The following is a 23,198-nucleotide window of genomic DNA, read 5'->3' on the forward strand; positions in this document are numbered from 1 at the left end:
AACTTTTACTCATTTCATGTCTTCTTTTTTCCGTTTTAATTATACTTAAACGATAATTGATTTTTTATTGCCATCAGCTAGCACCTTAGGCTGATAAACAGTGTATTCTTTTTTTTCATTTAGGTTTGGTTAGGTGTGCATGTGAGTGTGAATGATTGTCTTGTCTCTCTGTGTTAGCCCTGCGATAGACTGGCGACCTGTCCAGGGTGTACCCCGCCTCTCGCTCGATGACAGCTGGGATAGGCTCCCAGCCCCAGCCCACGGCCCGTCACAGCACCAGCGGTTACAGAAGATGAATGAATGAACGAATGAATGACTATTAGAGGGTGATTACTCCATGTTAGATGGTGTCATTTACTCAGAGAAGATGAGGAGTAGAGAATGAGTCACCTCCATCAATTAATGTAATATATACGTCGATGAGGGGGACGGTGGGGATATTTGCTGTGTGTCTGTGAGTAACAAGTTTATTATTTTTTTTTTTTTAATGAAAATGGCGCTTAAAAGTGGTGTTTCTTACACATGTAATTATTTCTATATTGATTCGTCAGCATCTTAGGGAATAGTTTTTCGTGAAATATATCCCTGTAATGATAACTCGTCTCAATTGCAATCATGAAAGAAAATCATTACAAGAAAGACCCCCTGGGGGAATGTGGAAGATAGTGTGTGTGTGTATATATATATATATACAGTATATATGTGTGTGCGCAAATGTTTGTGCAGCAGTGCGCGTTCTCGCTTGCTGTAGTGTTTGCAGAACATCCCTCCACGGTGACACTTCCTCATGTCTTGTAGCAACAAGGAGGCACTTGATCTCATGTATGGGCGGTGACTGATGGCTGTTTTCCTCTTTTTCTCTCTCTCTTCTTCCGTCCCTCCTTCCCCTTCCTTCCTTCCTTCCTTCCTTCATTCTTCTCTTTTCAGGCTGTGAGGACGGGGGAGGGAAGATGAGACCTCCCAGCCCTCTGCTGATCCTGCTGTACGTCACCCTGTCCAAGAGTGTAAAGGTGGTCTCCAAGAGAGGCTCAGGTAGTTTATGCTCTCTCTTCTCCTACGTCTTGTGTGGCTCCCAGTCCGAAGAACCGTGCACGCGCATGCGATGATGTATGTCAACGGCTGTTTTTATTAATGTGTGCTCCAGTGTTTTCTCTTACGGTGGCCGCCAACCATCTACAGCTGGCGCCGCTGTTGATGCGATTTGGGGACTTCTGGTGGATTTTATTGGTGTAATTTAATTCTTGTTGTGTAGTGCTTTTGTACACTCAACACAGTCTTAAACTCAGATTTCTGTAGTTATTGTTAATATTGGATTCCGTTTAGTGTGTGATAAAAAAAAAAAATATATTTATTATACCCATGATTTTGCAGGTGCTACTATAAAACACTGGTATGTGTTTTAAAAATATTATTAAGAAAGATGATAGGCAGGTAATTGCAAAGGATGTAGCTCTCACCACAATGGCAGAGCTGTTAATTTAGCAATAAACGCAGCTTCGTCTGATTGTGTCTCAGGAGCATGCGACTTAATGACAAGATATATTGTGTACTTCTAAGAATTAGCCGGACCTGCCTCAATCTAGAGAGAGTGACAGCTCCCAAATGATCCAATTGCTCAGTGACTGGGTCACCAGGGGTTAATGTGAAACTCATTTTGGCTCTAAATGCCAGCAAATTGAACATCAATTGTGAACAAATGCAAAGGTCACAAGAGAAAATGGAGAGCGAAAAGACTGAAAGTAGAAACTTTTCATGGACATGAATACTGGGGAATTAAGGAGGCTGTTAAACCATTGTGAAGACAAGCTGCTGCTCCGGGGCAACAGCAGGCCTTTTATTGCTATTTCATGCAGAAATTATTTGCAATGATCAGTAAATCACGGACGTATGTATAATACTTAAGAAGTGTTGTTGTTTTTTTATCATATCATGATGATAAATGTTCGACAACCTTGTAAAGTTTGCGGTGTTTTTTTAGTCTTTTCATTGTAACATGGCTGAGGCCAGGAAAACAAGCTATTACCAAAGACAGAGTGAAACATCCAACTTGCTATATGTGCCGCTGGTCATCAGTGATTTAGCCTTAATGTTACTCCCCTGGTTTATAAAGTCGTTTCGAGAATCCAGAGGGGCCATAGCAGCACAGCCCAAGACGGCGGCTGAACCAAGCACAGATGACTGTACTTGACGTGACTGGAAAGAGACGACTTTTTGTGTTGCGTCCACACAAGAGTCGGACGGTAATTTGGCCAAAAAGGTAAAACAAACTAAAGTCAATCATTAAAAACAGGGTAGGCCCTAAGGCTTTGGCTCAATATGTCCAAAACTTACCTGCCAATTACTTCAATGTCCTTCAAATGTAAACCACAAGGTGCTACTAAAAAATTGAAGAGCAGACCGACCTGCATGCATGCATTCGTTCAAGGGATGAGATTTAATGTTGCTGTTGTTGTCCTTAAAAGACTGGACAGTCTTACGGATGTAAGACACTTGACGCCAATCATATAAGCTGTATTTGGTTAAAATATAACCTAATCCAACAGTACTGTTATCAATCATACTTTCATCAGACCTGTAAGAATAGTTAAAAAACATCAATGCAATGTGATCTGTCTGCAGATTTCAGTGCAAAATGTATTTATTAAACAAGACAAGCTTCCTGTGAGAATACAGGAACATAATGACTAATCCAGTGGACGATAACCTTTCTATTTTTCAACTGTTTAGCTGTCTTTAATATTCAATTGGTTGCGTCTCATTAATGATATGTGTTATTGGAACTGTAGGTCTTTGAATGCATATGTATGCAAATGTACGTGGTCACTCAAGTGCACGTGTGCGCCTACACACACACACACACACACACACACACACACACACACACATGAGCTGTGGTTGTAGGCTTTGGTCCATGGAGGGTTTCCACATAGATCAAACCCAGGACAGCACATCAGATCAATCAAGAGGGTCCTCTGGGCCCTTCGGTCAGATATCGATAGCAGTAAAGTCAATATTACCTCCCAAGTGTGGGGTCAAAGGTGATTGACTGTCACAGTGCAGTTTGGCTATTTAATGCCACTTTGAAAGGCTCTTCTGCTTGCCTGAGAGATTATAAATGGATGCGCATGGAAAATCAAACGAGAACACATAAAACTTGCAACTGGGACATGGACACTGCCATGTAGTCTCTCTTTGTCTTTTCCTCTGACACACATACGGGGATGAAAACACGTATGCAAACCAGTGTACATGCGAATATATAGTACAAAAAATGTGCACACAAAACAATGAAACACACTAAAGCAATGACTGGTGCTGTATAAATAAAAAACAAAAAGTAAATTAAGCCAGAAGTGGACATTTGAAATGCTAATTCCTCTACATGCAAATAAAGTATAATTTAGTGTTCACATATCTTGAGTAAAATACAATATTTTTTATATGTTCCTCTACATGTTGAAGGACTGTGCGAGTGGTGTTAATTCACCTAACTTATTCCCTTTTTTTATTTTTTATTTTTGTTTCAGTAAATGTCCACCATTTACTTTCTTTACCATACTAGTCTCTGACAAACTGCACGAAATGGAGGTTAGGCGTCAGCGTTAAAGATGAGATATAATGGGAGAAAGAGATTAATTGGCTGATAAAGCCCCGAGTGGGTGATTGTTTTCTGGTTCAAAGGTTTGGGACATTTGTCTTCATGTGCCGGAGATGAAAGAGATGGAGCAGGTGGACTCTCATGGCTGCTATTAAATTTGCTTCGAATGACCACCCATGGCCCCTCACACGGACCTAGGTCAAAGTCATTTATAGGTAGTTATCACACCATTGTTCTTTGAAACCGGAACTTTTGATCCGACTCAGAGAGGCGAGAGGAAGAGAAAGTTTGAGACAAAGAAAAGAGACTTTTGCTTGGATTACTGTTGTAATGACTTGCTTGTGGGGCATTGCGCTTCAGCTGGGAATACTGTTGTTTCGGTAGGATTGTGGGAAGAGATGGGAATTTGACTCCGCAACCTTGAATAGCTACGAGTAAGGGATCAGCTGTGAGGGTTTGATTAGCCCCCAAGAGGCGCTGGATGGAGCAACTATTCAATTGATTTTTCCCTCCCAATGTCCGGGTGGCATTCCCAGTGTTGGAGCGCCCCACAATCCTATAATTATTCAATGTGGAGTATGCTTGGACCTGTATTACCCGGGCTAATGACTTTCCCAAAGGTGTGGAGGCTGCATGTGTCTCTCTCACTCTTTGTGCCACGCTTCGTACTGCTCACACTTTTAATGACCATTCAAGCTCAGCAGAATTAGATAACAAATAGTGTTATTGTGTTTGTGTGCAGCTCTCTGGATGCATGGATGACACTCTGCTCACCCTGGTGTGATTGTGTAGTGGACTGACCAAGGCTATGCTGACACTGCATGAGATTCACTCCTAGGGACTTCGAGCAGTTCTCCGGCAGAAACTAGCTGTCAGGGTCCATCCATCAGACTCCAATTGTCTCTTCTTGGTCCGACCCGGCCCGGTCCGACCTGAGTATGCCCGCTCCAGTTTCCCTGTTGGAGATCTGCCCATAAAGATCCAGACTTTAATCAGACAAGACAGGGACTCTTTAACTGGGGTCTCAGCCTGTTCACAAACCCAATTACCAGTTTGCAGCAGACGCTAAGCCACACTTTTGGGACAAAACACAACACGATGCACGCTTAAACATTGTGTAATGTAAGACAACATGAAGGTCAGAATTATTACATGTGGTGTCTAAGTATTGCTGAAAGGATAGATGGATTAGATCAACAGAAAAGTACATTTACGATCATTCAGTTAGTCTTTTATCAGATAAAACTGTCAAGTATATTTGATAGTCACTCCTTCCTGTAATTAGATTTCATTTTTATGATTTCTATTTTCATGGCTGCTGTCAGACAGAAGATTTGATGACAATGTCTGCTCTGTTGTAACTTCCCATAGGAACATGGGATTTATGACCTAAATAGTTCATTTAAAACGTATACATTTTTAATAAGAGATATAGTTTTACATCTCGTACTTATTAATACGATAAAAAGAAGATCAAGGTTAGAATCCAATCACAGGTTCTGAGGTTCTTGGCGCATTGTGGATTATCACGAAAGTCCAAGCACCAAGTACCGAGCTTCTTTCATCTCACTTTCCAGTGTACGAATCTGGAGCAGGCCTGGGATCAAAACGAAAAGCAAATTTAGAAACGTCCCCCCGTGGATCCTCTCAAACACCTATTGGCACCGCCACCGTTCACTGGACCGGATCAGAGTATCAGCCGAGATCAGTCAAGAAAATCATCACTGTGGGAAGTTGAGGGTGGAGTGGAAGTGGTTTAAGTCGGTCAGTCAACCAGAAAAACCCCTTTGGATTCGGACCTTGGGCAGCCAACATCCCCCTCCCAGTCTTTTAAAACACACTCGCTCTCAACCGAAGCAATATCCTCCTTCCAATTGAGCTGAAGTCAAAAATGACATTATCTAGAGATGACACAACGTTCAGCAGAATGGGGACTTAGGACCAAATCCAAAAAGCTCTGAAGAGTGGTCGCTCAGATCAAAGATTTCTGAAAGTAACTGTGATAAGTCTTGAACTTTATGAAGGACGATAGACAATAATGACAAAGGGACATTTCCAGCATTTCTTGGTTGATTGCAATAGGGTAATACTTCTCAAACAACCAAGAACCCAAGCAGTCTTTTAGGTGACTTTCTCTCTTTAGACAACTCAACATTTTATCAGTTATTCCAACATCTTTCCTGACAAATTTATTGTACACAGCCCTGTTTTAAATCCAAGAGGTCACAATGAATAGCTCCACATTGTTCCAGGCACCAAAGCTGTGTCGAGGAGGAGCCAAACTACTATGCTGAGTACTGCGCTCCTCACGCCCATCAGTCAGTGTCACCTGGGCGAAGGAGGAGTGCAGTGTATCATCATAAGAATGGCGCACGGGGCGCAGTGTGTTTTGTCTTCTGCCCCAGACTCACAAGACAAACAGACAATAGCCCTGATTATGAATTGCTCACAGCTGCAACTCTGCGCCATAACAGCCTCTGTTGTCTCCGCCGTCCCATACAGAGACAAAAGATAACCACTGTATGAACACTTTGTCCATTTATGCACTCCAAATGTCATAAGAGGGCCAGACAATACACATCACTAAACACATCCAAGGCCTGCTGGCCGGTCTGTTAGCTGGAATAATGGCTTTTAAACACAGCCTGCAGGGATGGGTGAACATGCTGCAGTGGAAAACAACAGTCTGAACTCGGCTCTAATATGAGAATCTGGCAACCTGTCTGTGTCTTACATTAAACCCAGGAGAGGCACTCTCTTGCCTAAAATACAGAAAGTGGAGTGTGCAAGTTATTTCGGTTGTATTTAATGAGGTTATGTAAATAAATATACAGTATAACCGAAGAAAACACACATCAATAAGGTATTTTCATGTCTTTATGATTTCATAACCTCTTTCTTTCACCTTTCCGAATCACAGATGCCACAAATAAAACATCTAAAGGTTATCAGCAACATACAAAGTACAAATATTTGTTTTGTTGTTAGGATATCTTCCAAAAATCCTGTCAGTATTAATTACAGTTGAATGCTCCCTGTTCACACTAAAATTCATTTAAATGCAATCGAGTCCTCCCCCCAAAATAAACATGGGAGTTTATTGAGACATGCAAAATCTAAGATAATCAGGCCAGAAACAGCTGCGGCATAAAAAGGTTCATATTTTTATTTTCATTCTAATTTACAGTTTTATAATTATCGTAATTTTATACTATATATATGTCAGTGAACCTCTAATGCTCAAAAGAACTATGGTTTGTGCCTTTGCTCAGTGCCTATTGATGTGGATGTGGTGGTTTAAAATTTTAAAAAGAAGAAGAAAGGAAATGACTATATCAAAAACCACTGCAGTCAGCTTGCGTCTACATCCTCTGATATGACGGGGAATTGCCATCAAATGATCCCAGCAGGGGAAGTTAGGAATGTATATGTGTGTGTGTGTGTGTGTGTGTGTGTGCATGCACTATGTGATTGTGTTCATGTGACTTGCGATATCCCAACCTTGGCCTCTTGCTGTTTCTCTGAGCGAGGATAAAACGGCGATACAGCCAATATTCTAGATGACTCTGCAAAGTCCCCGCTCCAAATCCCTGATAAGAGCCCGCCATGGATAACTGTAAATCTGACATGGCCCCAAGGCAGTGTGGGGGATGAAGTCTGTGGCACTGATGCCTGAATAACCGCTCGACGAGTGTGAGAACAGGAATCCAAAACCCAGTCAGTCAGTCTTGTTAATTTATTTGCCAAGGTGCTCCCCTCTTCATGTTACATAGCTTTCCCCTGCAATTTCTCAAACACTTGAAAACTGAAATGTGCCCGTCTATATTATTCCTCTGTCAAGTAGACGAGCTAAATAATATACACGAATAAGATGTAGAGGGACCTTGCCTCTACTTGTCATGCCTGTCTCATACCCCCGGGGCGTCCTGGATGCTTGTGTTGAACATTCATCCCTCTCATTTCTAGGGCAGGAAAAGAGCGTAATAGTTTATTGACAGATCAGCTGTCCTCTTCCACATCCATACACGCTAATATATGACTGTAGCCAGCCTCAAGTTAAAAGACCGATCACTCTGAACGTTTAACTCGACGCTTCTATAGCAGTTTCAGCCTCCTTCCTGGCTCTCCCGCTCTCTCTCTCTCTCTTTTTTTTTTGCATCACATTACTAAGCCAATTGCATTTGATGCTCATTAACAATGCTACGCTCGCCCTTGGTGCATTATCTTGGTGCGAGCCACGTTGCACGAATGTCAAACTAAAGATGCATCGACGATAAGCAGAAAATATTTTCACCTGTATTAACACACACGAGACATTTATTTGGAAACCTGCCGACACACTGGAGGAAATGCGAACTTTTTATAAATATATAAATAAATGCTGTGTATTGGTTAGCGTGTAGTTTCATGAATGCCCCACTGGTGTACACGCGCATTCACATTTCATAAATGCATACGTGTGTGCATGCAGGTGATTAAAAAAAAAAAAAAAAAACAGAAGTAGGACACATTGGAAATTTTTGTTTATTGTTTCCTGTTGGCTCACAACACACACACCGATGCACTGGCTGTCCTGGCCTGGTCAATACCTCTCTCTCTAAATGATGAGGAATGGCCAGCACTGCAGTAACACTGTGCTGGGAGATTGATCACATGCAGACTACTGGAGATTAAATGGCTTTCTAGTGGAAAGCCTGACTGGCCCTGGATGGTGCATTGTGCGGATAGGAAGGCTGCTCTCTTTGCTCAGTTCACAAAATCGGCACACCCTTAAGAAGGGTGAAATATGCAAAAGTTATGATGTAGTATTTTTTATTGGAAGGTATAGGAATGCATTTGACTGTATAATTATTTGGCTTACCAAAGTAAAGAGCAAGGAAGATGGTAATTGTGCCATCTCTCAAAAAACAATAGGGAATTGGTATATTTTTGGTTTGGGCCACTGTTGTGCATTAATGTGTGGAGGTAAGAATCCTACAGAACGGTGATACATATGAAGAGCAAGTCTTTTGTCAACGGCCAGGTGAATGGTAACGATTCAGAAACACGCATGACTATAAGTAGTATTTATACAGCAGGTTTTTAAATCCTGTCGTTTTCCATCTAAAGGCCATCAGAGGCCGGAAATTATTCCCTCCAGTTAATGCAAGCTCGAGAAAATTGCATGTATGTATGTGTGTGTTAGCGTGTGTGTGTGTGTGTGTTTTAGTGTGATGGGTACCGTGTGCTGAGGAAGCTGGAGGCTGTATATCCCATGATTGGAGAGACATGCGGTGTAATATGTGTGTGCTGGTCTCCACTGATAATGAAGCAATTATGGCGAGGAATCATTCATGTTAGTGGCACAAGTAAATATAATGTAATATTTGGCCCATGCACAGATGTAACGGTGTGCGTGTGTGTGTGTGTGTGTTTAAATGGGTGGGTTTATATCTACTACAGAAATAATCTCCCAGGTAATTAAATGCTGGTAAATGAGAAGTGCCAGTGGACACTTTTATCGACATCAAGGCAATTTTCTCTGCATTAGATGGTTGCGATATTGTAGCGGTGTATGTACTCCGCGAGTAAGTTGTTGTATCTAATTTCCCAGAAACCTTGAGCCTCTCTTGTTGGTGTGTTGGCTCCCTAATTGAGTGTGGTAGGGATTTCTGGCACAATTTCACATTCTTCCAAGGTGCACGGAGGAAGCGAACAAGTACACAAGTCAAATCCCCAGCAATACGTAACAGCCTGACGCGTTCCATCGTGTGTTTATATTCCCTCAATTCATTATTGGTTCATTATTTTTTACTTAAAGCCACAGTCCCTTCCCATCTTTCAGTGTTCTCAAACAAGGAAAAGCCAAAACTATTGTAATCCTTGCAGGTGATTGATTTTCTTGGACATCTCATTGGTTGTCATAATTAATCCCATAGTAAACTCACAGAACCTTAGTTACATTAGTAACTTTCCTCTCTCCGGCATAGGTTTTCACCGTACTCGCCTTGCTCCAGTTGCTCCCCTCTTCAGCTCTGTCAAACAATCATTGATTATTGACTGTGAATGCATTGCCACCGGTGAGCCAGAGTGGGAATGTCAACACAGAAAACAAACTCCCAGTACACTGCAGAATGGAGATATTTATCTGGTGTTAACTGGTTGAATGGTTTTATTAAATGTGAAATAAAGCCGGAAAGCTGAAGATGGTGAGGGCTGGTGGTTGCTGCTGAAAGAGGGTCATGCAGGTTGCTGACTGCTGACAGACTTGAGGACAGGAGCGCGGCTCCCTGGATTAAGCTGAACGGACTCGGTATTGTGGAACGCAGGGAAACAAAAGGTCATTAAAAAAAGTCAGGAAACACAAAGTGACCTCTTAAGAGCCGACTGTAGTGAAGAATAACATGACGAGCCACGCTGTACTGCAGGAAGCTGATGAATAGCTGAGCCTCAGGTGTGCATGTAGGTTAGCCTCAGGTGTGCGAGTAAACGAACCAGCACCAGGAAAGCTGTCCCACACCCAGACAGATGCGCGGAGAACAAAGGGGGCAAATAGCAAAACACACAAGGAAAACAAAAAGTTGGAAAGTTCCACACTATAGGTTTAACATCCCTCTTTCTAAATACAGAAACACTGAAATATGACCAGCAACCAGCTTCAAATAAATCACCTACTGGACAGAACTTACTGTATTAACTGGGTACAAAATGACATGACAGAAAGAGAGACGTATTATTTGTTGGCACTTATTGGAAGCGTGTGTGGTTACACAAGATGCCTTTTGAAAACCCAGAGGTTACACCGCAGGCACCAAAACTACAAAGACCACCATCTGAGAAACCCCTTCAGGCCATTTAAACTACAATTACCCGCAGCCCTCTGTCATCTCCTTCTGTCAAAGTGCTCTGCACTCAGATGCTGTTATTAGACCTCTGGAAGCGCAGAGCTACAATTGTTACACGTAGGAATAAACACTCTCACACACACGCACACCCTGTGTTGCAAGTGTTTGTGTGTATCTATCTACCATCCCTCATTAAGCAAAAACTTACAAAAAAGTGAGCTCCATGCTGAGAATGTGGGGGAGGAATCTGAGTATGTCTCCATATGCTAATGAGAGGAGCCCGCTTCAACAGACTGCTTTGTGTGTATTCATCTGAGCATGTTTGTGTGTGTGTATGTGTGTTAGTATGTTGTTTTGTTTGCAGAGGTAGGGTGATTTCCAAGCAGTTATTTTTACATATCATTAGTAGCCCAGCGCAGCCCCATCACCCTGACAACTACATCCCTTCCTTTCCCTTCTGCTTATCACCATAACAACTAATCTACCGTAAATAGTGCTGTCTCCCCGTCTGCCTCTTGCCTTCTCGTTCTCACTCCATCACTCTTTATTCATTTTCTATCTTTTTTTTTTCTTCTTCTATTTCTCTCTTTTCCACCCCTCTTGTCGCCACGTCTCCTCCCTCGTCCTTCACCGCCGCCGCCGCCGCCACCGCCACCGTTTCTTCCACTTCTGTTTAGTCGTTCTGCTCGGGGTTCATTTTTCTATGCCACTGCAGATGTGGGTGGTTCTGGTGACTGCACAGTAACCTTTCTATTGCTTCATGTTGTCAAGTGCCTGACTTCAGATGGCGATCAATAAAAAAAGGCAGCTATAACAAGGTAACTAGCAAAGTCCCAATGTTGTATTGATTTTATACAGGGGGGAAAAAAAAGAAGCTTTTAAAGACATACTTGGATGCGCATATGTAGCCTATAGATTCATACTTTGACTAGCTGATATATACACTGTATGATTTGATAGAGATATGTCTTTAGAAGCCTGCTCCGTGCCTTTGTGTTTGACCTAAATGTGTTATTGACGGTGAGCCTGCCCTGACAACTTGATTGGCCTACTATGCTCCGGGATTAACTTGCCAGCCTGGCAGGCTTTTACAATCAAAGATCAAGCCAATGGTCTGTTTGGCTGAGTAGCTCTGGGATTGACTTAACAGCCTGATGTGCTAATGCAGAGTTATCCCAAGGTTGAGCAGGATAGCAAGGACACACACACACACACACATTCACGCTGTTTTGCAGTCTTAGTAGATCCACAATCTGTATCGAGGCACGGGGCATTTTAGAAAGGTGACAGCAAACACTTATCTGTGATCAGGAGGTACTCCTAAAACAAAAGCAAAATCGTCTTGCATTCTTTTCTCTGCCTCTATTGTTTCCCTTTGCCTGACTCGCTCTTGTTTAATCACTGTTTGGAATCACTAATTATTCCGTTATATTCAGTTCCCTCGCCCCCCATCTCCTTTTTTTCCCTGACTCCATCCTTTCATGAGCAGCACACACAGGAGGTCACCTTTTCTCCACCTCTGCCCCATTTCTTGTCTTCCCCTCTGCTTGCACGCTGCGTTCATCTACTTTGCTCTTTCCCTTTCGCTCTCTAGCCAAAGCTCAAGGGAAGGCCTCCTGGAACCCCCCCCCCCCCCCCCCCTCTTACATAACCGCCTCCCCCTCACTCTCCTGGAAAAGTGCTCGTGCGAAAAAAGCAACGTGAGCGCCAAGGCGGAGGGAATATTGACACCGTCAATTCGCGCAAAATATCAGGTTTAGTCGTCTAACAGACAGCGGTATCAGGGTGAAAGCTTGATTAGCGTCTCTTTGGATTACAAGCTTGGATTGTTGCCTTGAGATTGACTGGCAACCAACCGCAGGAAAAGCCTCAAGAAACAAACGCGAGAAAAAAGGGGGAATGAATGGTGTTTTGAGAATTCCAGTTGAAATGTCATTTGAAAGGATATTCTTTGAGGCTTCGTTTGAAGGCAGCTCTTACCACACATCTTGAATTCCTATAAGGTCCCTTCTTTAGCTGGTTCCCATACACATGCTTCAGTGGCTTGCTGTGTGCGTCGTTGTAGCCCGTGACGTTGGGGACTCTTTTGAAGCTAAAAATGCCTACTCTCTCCTCGTCTCTGTCTTTGTCTCTCTCTTTCCCTCTCTCTCTCTCTCTCTCTCCCCGCCTTCATTAAGAGGTTGTCTTAAGCTACCCAGCTTAACGCTATTTACATTTTCATTATTCTACCGTTACCAGGAAGAAATGGCATGAAATCCTGCAGTGTTCAGGACATTAGACAAGCTTCATTCTCACAGCAAATGGATTTACATAAATAAGGAGGTTGATACATGGAAGCAGAAAGAGAGAGAGAGAGATGAGACAACAAAGGACGTGGAAAAAGTGTGAAAGGCGGGAGAACCTTTACAGTGGATCAAGAGGACAAGTTGTGATGCAGAGGCAGGAGGGTTGAGAAAGATAGATGTAAAGTGGTAAATGAGAGAGGCTTGTGCCTGGCTCTCCGGCTGTATAAAGTGGGCTCTGAGGGACTGACAGAGGTCCTCTGATCCACTGCATGTGATCAATACAGCTCTGGCTTCCCTCATTACTGGTACAGATCTCATTGTGTTTACCGCACAATAGGCTGGTTGAATCAAACCGGTGTTTCTCAGCATGTGCGTCTTAATTTTGATCCTCTCCTCTTGATCCTACGTGCGTGTTTCTGTTTACACCTTTTTTTTTTTTTTTAAGACGGTTTACGGTGCGGTGTCGCGTAGATTTGCCGTGATCTAGTGCAAATATTCACATTCGAGAAGCCGGAGCCATTAAATGTGTGGCGTAGTGTAGTTGCCTGTAAAACAGAATACTTAATAACTGCAGTTGGAGGCTGACTTGACTGAACGCTGGTGCTTGGCGTTTGTGAAAAATGCATAACTGTGGAAATCAGACGTGTTGCTGTATCTCTGTCCAAGTCCCAGTCGTTCCTTCAGCATGCTAATGATAGATTAGCCTCGGACGCTTCCTCGAGCCTCACCGATTGTCCTTTGGGAATCTCGGCCAATCAAAGACACGGATTTCTCTCTTTCAATGCTCTCAGTGCACATTCTCAACCACCGCGACCCTGAGACCCCCTCTTCAAACCAGAAATAAAGACTTAAAAATAACAGGAAAGCTCTATCCCCCTCCCCTTTTTACTCCCAGTTTCCTTTCATCCGCATTTTCTCAGGAATTTTTTTTCCATTTAAAATCAGTCTCTCACACTTGTTGGTGCTGTGTTTTGGGTGAATTCATCACCCGTGAGCCCGCGGCCCTTTCAGCAGTCCGCATCGAACCTTGAGGGAAAATGTTCAAAAGAAAGAGGCTCAGTGAGCACATCAGGAACAGCTCATTTCCTCAACGAATGTTCATTTTAGCCAGCTGCTGCTACACACACTGCTGTCTCCGTGTAACATATGCTATACAGTGATGTAATGAAGATCTGTTATTGTAATGGTGAACGAAGAAGCATGTCTAATATACTCACTTACTGAGTCACATTTTCTTCACAGCGCAGGGTGTCACAGAATGACAAATTACCCCACAATTTATTCTTGGAAGTAATAAAAAAAAAAAAAAAATGACAGTAATGTTTCGCACTTTTACAAATCTATCATCAATTTGTCTAAATCGGGAGTGACACAGTATCTTTTTGAATTATTTCTTATATATTTATATACTTCTTTAAACCTGAGGAGTCTAGAGTACACTGTAATAGACACATCTCCTCGTCTAATGAAAGGTAAACAGCATGAACACACAAAGACAGGAGGCGCACCATTGTGTGTGTATATAAGAGCTGAATAAACAGCCTCTGCATCCACTCTCCAAACTTTGCTCTGTTTGAGAGGTCAAAGGTCTCCCTCTTTACACACTGGAAGATTGAGATGAGAGTTTGCGTGTTTATGCAAGAGCTGCCGCCTGCATCTCATCCCTCAAACCAATTTTAAAATCTGAAATTGCAAGGCTCTGGCTCTTGATTTTATAACCAACGATATCTAATACTTCATTCCTCATTTCATTTCGCCCGTCCCCGGTTTCAGGTTTGATTTTGCCTCCCGAAAAACACACCAATCAAATCAGTTCAGTCTGTATTGTGGCTCAATGTGAGTCGGAGTTGATTTTGATCTACCATACCCATCTATCAACAGGACATTTGCCTTCTGTTTGTCATCCATCATACAGCTGAAGTGGCCCCGACACACACACACACACACACACACACACTCAAACGCACATTTGTTAGCATCAGAGGAAACACTTTTATCAACCTCATCTAAAGCTCATCCTTATTCTGTGCGTGTGTGTGTGCGCGAGGGGAGAAGAATGGGTGGGAAAGTGCTGGAGGTACAAGGGTGAAGGACACCACCTCTCCACTCCTGCGCGCCACCCCTTCCCGAAAGGGCCCTCATGTCCCTGATCATGTATTCAGTCCACTTTTGTGTCCCACTCCATCAACTGCTCTTGTAGGTTTCATTCATCAATAATTGAACCCAGAGGTTTCAGGCAAATTAGCGGAATTATTTTGAAGTAGCTGAATGCCTGTTTTCCATTAATGGGATGGTGCTTTCGGGCAGATGTTTTATTGAAAAGAAGGAGGTTTTAATTCACTTTAAATTTCTGATAAGCAGCGTTGCTAGAGTTACTTAGATTATAGACAAACTGATTTTCTACCTCTTATATATGGGAGAGCTGTTGGAATAACTTCACAACGAACGCCACATGCTCTCGAGCTTAAGCACATTTCCTGCTTCTCATTGAGTGGGAAATGTTTATTTTTGAAAGATTGTGATAGACAGTAATGACCACAATTTCCTGCCAAGGCTCATTCACATCCGCAGCTCAATAAGCTACTCGTTGTGTCCCTGCCTCTCTGGGGAACACCGACTTTCGTTCACATTCATACTTTTCTTCACTGCGTTTAACTTTGTTGTCCTCACATTTAGTATTCCATCTCATTTACATCCTTTGCAAAATGATCTTCAGGTTTCCCCCTCGGACCTGGCTGCAGCTGCATCTTCATCTTGGTTGGGTACTAGCAGCCTGTACATCTTGGACACATCAGACCGACCTCAAAGAACTACCAGCAACGACGGCTGACTCTGATGTCACCTGAGTTTGAGCCAAAAAGTTGCACTTGAGCCCACTGCAAAGACTATGGACAAAGGCCAGCTGGCACACGCTCTACGTCAGCACTCCAAGGAAACTGCAAGAGCTAATATTTCCTCGGAGGCTAGGAAGCCAGGAAGAGCAACATACCGTCATACAGAGCTGGCCTGTCTTCAGTCACGCTGATCTGCTGCTCTACAGTTTCGTAGATGATCGCGTCGCTGTGAAAATATAGCTGCATTTGAGTGTTCCGATTAGATGAAGATGTAAAACAAGAAAAGGTCACTCGCATCCTGACACTTGAAGTTGTCCGACTGTCATCTTGGTGTGTCGGGGCTTAAACATCCAGCCCTGGTACAACCAGCCTGTCTGTGATCCCCAGTGCATCACTGGCATGACTGAGCAAGGCACAGCTGTTAACAGAGCTGGGCAGAGCAAGTTTGGGCACAGGTCCAGAATTGCCGGCAGCTGGATTAGCAGTGCAGCCATTAGCATCTGAACTCCTGTAATGTGACAATATGACAGGGATTATGCCATCTGAGGGCGAGTGGCGGAGGCTGACAACGAGAGAGAGGGGCGAGCCGGGAGGAGGGGTGAAATGCAAACCTCATGGAGTCAGGCGGGTGGAAGGCGCGGGTATCGCCAGATTATTGGGTGCTGAATAAAGAAAAAGGGGCTAAAGGAGTGTGCAGCGTGAAGTTGCAGAGTGGACAGAAAAGGAGGGATCGGGCGGGAGACGGGAGAGCATTATGCATGCAGAGAAGAATCCTGAATTAATGAAAGAAAACAATTGAATTTGTGCACACGTAAGAGGAAAAGGTATTGTTGAGTAATAAACTCCTGCAGATTTTTAATTTTAAACAGCTTTTTATCAAGAGATCTATCTTGTAAGTCTTTTCAGAGACAAAGATATAAGTATAGATTTACAGCTCACACCATCAGCTTCTTATTTTGCCGGAGGGCTAGTGGTTAGAGAGTGAAGCAGCTCTGGGACGGCGAGGTCACTGGTCGATCCCCTCCATATCCATGGCTGAAGTGCTTCGAGCAAACGCCTGAAAGCCCCCCAGTCTGATCCCCGGGCGTCTTGCATGGCTGGCCGCTGCTCCGAGCGCGCACACTTGGATGGGTTAAATACAGAAAACACATATATACATGACAAATAAAGCTGCTTTTTATTTATTGAGGACATATGAATAATGCTGCGTGTGCAAAAGTACAGACAGTTGCAATTATTTTCATGAAGGATTAAATCCCAATTAGTTTTTCTTTTAATTGTCTGATGTATGAAACATGAAAAATAATCACGTTTCCTGGCTACAACTGAATGTCATCAATTTTTTTTTTGCTTTTTGCTTAAATGACTAATGAATAAATGTTTACTGAAATAATTACTGATTAACAATTAACGTAATCAACTAATCACTTTCATTCTGATGCTAATTTTGATTTGCCTTGTTTTTATTTAATTATAGTAGTCTAACCCTGCATTATATAGACACATATTTGTGCACATTTCCAAGGACTTACGCAGAGAGAAACTCTCTTTTCGGATACAGGAGTTGTGTTTAAAATAGAATATGATGTACACACTGTCCAGACCTCTAACATCTCGGTTCAAGAACACCTACTGGCTGTTTGGACCTTTAGTTCCCTTCCTGGTGAACAGTCTTTGTATCATTGGATGCTCTGACTGCAGTACATCTGTGACTGTTGCTGTGTTGCTAGGCAATAAATGTAGCTTTGGGAAATTTTACCATATGTTCTTATCCATTTGTAATTTGTGTTTGTACAGTGTGTTCTTCTGACACATCCTTTTTCGGTTCTTATTATCATAACTAGATGTGTGGGTTACAGGAGCAGCAGTTTCTGCACTTTTCTGCTTGTCGGTTGACGCATCTCCTCTGCCCTCGGTTTGCAAAAACTTGATTATTCGCCTGAATTTAAAAGACCAGACACCACACATCGACATCAAGGAACAACTGGTAATGACGGCCGATTGTAACATCACCTCACGTTGCTTGTGTCTGGGCCAAACAGTTGCACTTCACACTGCAAAGACTAAACCCAGCAACCAGCTAGCACTTACACCGATCAGCCGCAACTTCCCAATATTGTGTAGGTCTCCCTTGTGCCTCCAGAACAGTTGTGACTCATCAGAGAATGGACATGGGCCTTCTGAAGGTGTCCTGTGGTGTCTGGTAAGAGAATGTTGTTAGTGGGGGGCCTTTGGGTCCTATGGGTTGAGGGGAGGGGCCTCTGTGGATCATCCCACAGATACTTGATCAGTTTGGGATCTAGTGAATTTGGAGGCCAGGTCAACACTGTGCTGTTTTTCATGATTTTTTTGAGTTGTTCCTAAACCATTTTTGTGTGTGTGTGCCTGTGTCAGGCTGCATCCTGCTGGGGATGGCTGCTGCCATCAAGGAGTGTCATTGCTATGGGGTGGGGGTGCCTGGTCTGGTCTAGGTCGGTGCTACATGTCTACACGAGCCAATGCTTGGCACATTCGCTTGGTGTGAGATCACATCATCCCTTTGTACTTCTTGCGCTTACAGGAGCCCTGAAACACGCCTGATGGTTTAAATTCTTCGTCGTTTTATGTTATCACTTCATCTTAGTGAAATACGTGGTTTTTCAGTTTAAGATTGAGAATCCAATTGTTGTTTAAGAAATGTGGCCCAGATTATTTCAAAAACAGATTCAAGATTCAAGACATAGTGTACATCGGAGACGATTTAGAGCCTAACATCCTGTAAAAAACAGTGTTTATGATTCCAAGTGTTTGTTAACAGCATCACTGGAGCTTTTCATGATTCAGTAAAGAATAAACTTGCTCCAACACAAGTGATTCATGCATGATAGACAGGTAATGTTAGTAGTGATATATGATTTAAAAAATGCTGGTTTTGAAAGTTTACATGATAGGTAAAGTTGGAATATATGAAAGAAAAAAAAAAGGAATAGAGAGGGTAATGAGCTGAACTACAGCCCATCATATACACGTAGTACTTGGACAGAAAACAGACATGCTTGTTCAAGGATGAGGATGAGAGTGATGGGTTTGGAGAGGCCGTTATGCTCTGATCTGATCCTGAACCTCCGATGCCTCTTCAGCGTCCTCTCGCTCGAAGGGAAACCGTTCTCCGCCGACCCCTCCAACAACTCCAGTTGCTGTGGTAACCAAATATGCTGCCGGCCTCCTCGTACTTAGTTAAGTGGCACAGATGGACGTAGGACTTTGAATGGCCTAAAAAAAGGTGCTGCACTTTGGCTAGTGGGTGATCGGAAAATGGGGACAGGAAAGCGGTTATCAAACCAGGAGCAGAGAGGAGAAATGAGGATTCGTTTTTTTAAATCTTGACATATAACTCACTTTCGTATAGGGTAGCAAAAACAATGTTGTATATATTTAAACTAATTGAGAGTGAAAAGATTCCAAGATTGCCAAACCCTTTCGTCGCTATTTGGCGAGAAAATGGATACACAGATTTCCCAAAAAGTTGACCTTTTCTATTATGTTCCCTGACATCTTGTTGAGTTATGACGGCACAAGCACAATAGTCTGCAGAAGAACCAGCTGAAACAAACATAAAGGGAAGTTAAACCTGCCTTTACTATCTAAGTTATGTTCTGTACATATTAAATATGTGTAACAGGCTTATTATAGGTTGTTGAAATCAGTACAAGTACCTTGGTAATAATCCAGTCATCTGATTTCCCTCCTTTTACTCGTCAACTTTCATTCATTCCAGGTGCATTTAGGATCTCTCATCGTATCATAACCCCTGTTTTCCAGCAGCGACATTGCTCCCTCTCAAGTTGTGCATCCATGGATTGTCTTCGAATGCCTTTAGATGACACAAACGAGGATATCTGTGTCAGGCCAAGTCCAAGTCCAAGACAACCACCTGCCCAATCATTCATCCGCACCGACACTCGCCCCCAGAGCGAACCCGCTAGGAGCCCGCAGTCGTTGGCCTCCTTCCCTGGTTCCCTCCAGGCTGAAGTGCTTGTCACAGGCAGAGCTGCATTTAGATACAATGCTCCATTACATCAATAATAGATAGCAGGATGAAGGAGGTAAGCCAAATAGGATGGGACAGCTCACTCAACAGGGGATGACAAGACGCAACGATGGGGGAGAGTGCGTACGCGCGTGTCTGTGCACACGTACACGTGTACAGTATGTGAGTGCGTGCGTGGGGCTGTACGTGTTACTTGAACTGGAGGTGCGTGCGAAAGATAAGATGACAAGCGAGTGAGGGTCTGTGGGATACGGAGGGATATAGACTCAGTGGGTTTCTGCTACGATGGCACCATTTAGGATCAGACTGACCCAGTTTCCGCAGAGCCCATACATTTTAGATAATCCCTGAGGAAACTGAGTTTTGCACAGTCTGCCTCCCCTGCATGGTTTTACATTGTAGCATGCAGCAGGTAGAGTCAGGGACACAAAATGAGACACTAAAATGTACATGCTGAATCATGCACGGTTGTGTTAAAGAGAGGATATTCATTTCCCTACCTCTGTTAAACCACCTTCCTTTGCTCTTTCCTTCTCCTCCTCCTCCCCCTCCTCCTCCTCCTCCCTCCTCTTCCCTTCCCTTTTGCACCAGTCAGGGTGGTTATGTGGCTTTATGCGGCAGCCATTTAAATCATTACCTTTCCCACATTGATCCAGCCAGAAGGTAATTGGCTCAATCAAGAGAATTAAAAGCCCGGGTAAGATTGAATAATTCAGCTCACAGATCAAAAGAGGAGAGAAAAGAGGAATGTGGGGGGGGGCGGGCGGGGGGGAGGGGAATAAGACGAATGCCGATATTAACACAGTGTATGAGAAAGTGAACACCGCAAGTAAAGGGGAGGGCAAAATGAATTAAAATAAGAATATTAGCATATGAATGAGACAGAAGTGTAGGCAGAGAGAAAAAATTCGAACCGCCGTGATAAAATGACGGGAGCAGCGCGAATGCACACAAAGAGAAAAACTACAAGGTAAATACCCAAGTGAAGATGAATCAGAAGATTTTCTGATCCCTTCTGAAGAGGACATAATTTCATATCTGGTAATCACAAAGCGTCCCCCGGTAACCCGAAGCCGTAATTCTCCTTTGGTAACGACACACTGAGTGACATTTCTGCCATTTCTGTCTTTCACTCGGCATTCCTATCAACGTCTGTCCTAATGGAAAGCCAGCAGTACAGCTTCACAGCTTCACTGTGGTATTAGCAAGCCTCCCCTTGGTTAATCCTTCAATTAGCAAATCGAAGTGGTGATAAGAGTGTTGCAGATGCTACAGGAGGTGTTTCGCCGGCCTTTTTATGAACCTCTTGCCTTTTTTTCTCTCTGGAAAGAAGGGGCATGGTTTTGTGCGTACAGATATTTATCTCCAAACTTCAGTATGTTTAGTAAAGCCTAACCAGCTACCGTTATACTGTAATGCTATGGTGGTTGTAAAGTTTACGTAGGCTTTCATACGTACCTACTAGTGGGCGCACAGGACGTGAGTTGGATTCAGGTCCCAGCAGTCGGCATGTAAGAGTTACAGATGAGCAAGCTTGACGTCCGCATTACCCCCAGGCTGATTAGGATGAGGGTTGAAGGCATATATAAAAAAAAAAAAAAAGAGGGAAGGAAGTGGGGGTTGCGGCATGTAGAGATCACTCCCTGACAATTAACGGTATCAATTCTTTCTGTGGCATTTTGAAGAAAAGGGAGCAGGAGGAGGGTTATGAGAAAATTGTAAGAGGGAGTGTGTGTATGTGGGTGGAGGTGCTGTTGGTATGTCTCATTATTTGATATATATATATATATAAATATATATAATAAAATGCTGGAAATCCCTTCCTGATCTTTGCTTTCGGAGTTGAAATATTCATTGTTTATTCATTTATTAATGTGGCCAGAGAGGAAGGTCAGGACCGGCTGGTTCAAAAGCACATGAGCTGATTTTTTAATTACAGATGAAAGGTTAGAAGGACAATTTCTGCCATATCCTGCCTTGAAGCTTCAACCCGTCCTCTAGCTTTTTAGGTCACTATTTTATATATCAAAGCTTAGCTGCACAGTTTAGAATACTGCATACATGGATCAGCCACAACATTAAAACCACTGACAGGAGAAGTAAATGACATAGACCATCTTGTGACAATACAGTGCTCTGCTGGGAAATGTTTGGACCTCGCATTTATGTGGATATTGTTTAGACATGTAGCACCCACCTAGACCAGACCAGACACCCCCACCCCATAGCAATGACACTCCTTGATGGCAGCAGCCATCCCCAGCAGGATGCAGCTTGACACAGGCACACACATAAGAATGGTTAAAGAACAACTCAAAAATCATGAAAAACAGCACAAGGTGTTTTACTGGCCTCTAAATTCACTAGATCCCAAACTGACCAAGTATCTGTGGGATGATCTGCAGAAGCCCCTCCCCTCAACCCATACTGTAGGTCCCAAAGTCTCCCCCCTAACAACAATCTGCTGCCAGACACGAGGCCCATGTCCATTCTCTGTTGAGTCACAACTGTTTTGGAGGCACAAGGGAGATCTACACAATATTGTGGCTGATCAGTGTGGGTCATTTCAGCCCACCTAGTAGAGCTCTGTTGTTGTTGTGAACCGAGTAACAGATGCAGAAATGGGAGTCAGTTATTACTGGGCAGATTGCTTTCATGTAATTCAGCTCCTCCAAGCATATCTGCATTGGCCTCACAGGAGTCTTCCTGTCGACTTAACTGCAGTCCCGGCTGTGTTTGCCAGCCTGTCAGTTTTCTGCCTTTTTCTCTCTAGTAGTAGAGTCACATGAGCCCTGTCCTCCCTGCTGTGTTCCCCGGGCTGCTGTGCACAGTGCCACAGGAGAAAAAAAACAAAAATCCAGAGGAAATGTGTACGCCTTGAATGCACCATCCAGCCAGGCTGAGAGAAAGAACACAATACCGAGATGAATATATAGCACACATAAACAGCTGCTAATCCGCACGGGCTATGTGAGCCTTGATAAGCGAGCAAGTGTGTGGGTATGAGCAGACGATTGTGGAGTTAAATGTGGCGTACACAGGCCCGTTTATAGACGGGTTTTAATTGATGCTTGTAACCTTGCGCGTAAATGCATCATCTCCATCAGATATGTTTAATTAATGTTTAATCCAGGCTGTTTGTGGAGTGTTTCTGGATGAGCGCAGTCCCCTGTTTGCACATGCACACGGGGACGCACACACACATGTGGCACATTCATGACATCACCTCAGTTAGTAATATCATGGGAATACAGTACAAAAGGGAGAAAGAAGACAGCTAAGGCAGGTCCGGAGCATTTTATTGCTATCCATGCTAAATATTTCACGTGGCATGCGGCAGACTCCAGCGCTTCCATTTCTGAAAGCCCACACACAAATCATTGCTTGCTTTTAAGACTTCCTTTATGCCTTAGCCCGGCTCCAGCTGTACAAAGAAAGCTAATATCGGTCTAAAGTTGCGTTCAGACATGCACTAAGAGAAACTTGTCGCCGGTAATGGACCATGAATTATGGACATAGTTCGTACATCGCCCTGACGTTCACACTGTAACGCGCACAAATTTGCATGTGAGATTAGCGAAAGCTTGACCTCTATCCAAGGGCGTAATGGGTGGTAGAAGGATGTGG

The 23,198-nt window shown here is 43.4% G+C and overlaps 1 protein-coding gene across 1 annotated transcript in view; it reads left to right on the forward strand.

Annotated features, from left to right (window-relative positions):
* Positions 1-950: 950 nt before the first annotated feature.
* il1rapl1a (interleukin 1 receptor accessory protein-like 1a) overlaps positions 951-23,198 on the forward strand; it is a gene marked incomplete at its 5' end in the record, with an annotated part of 122,958 nt that continues 100,710 nt past the window's right edge. Inside the window, one exon of the mRNA XM_084544855.1 lies at positions 951-1,032. Within this exon, the coding sequence (XP_084400981.1) occupies positions 951-1,032 (82 nt within the window). The remainder of the gene's footprint in view (positions 1,033-23,198) is intronic.

This window comes from Chelon labrosus (assembly GCF_963514085.1).
Source record: "Chelon labrosus genome assembly, chromosome: 5".
Classification (NCBI taxonomy): Eukaryota; Metazoa; Chordata; class Actinopteri; order Mugiliformes; family Mugilidae; genus Chelon; species Chelon labrosus.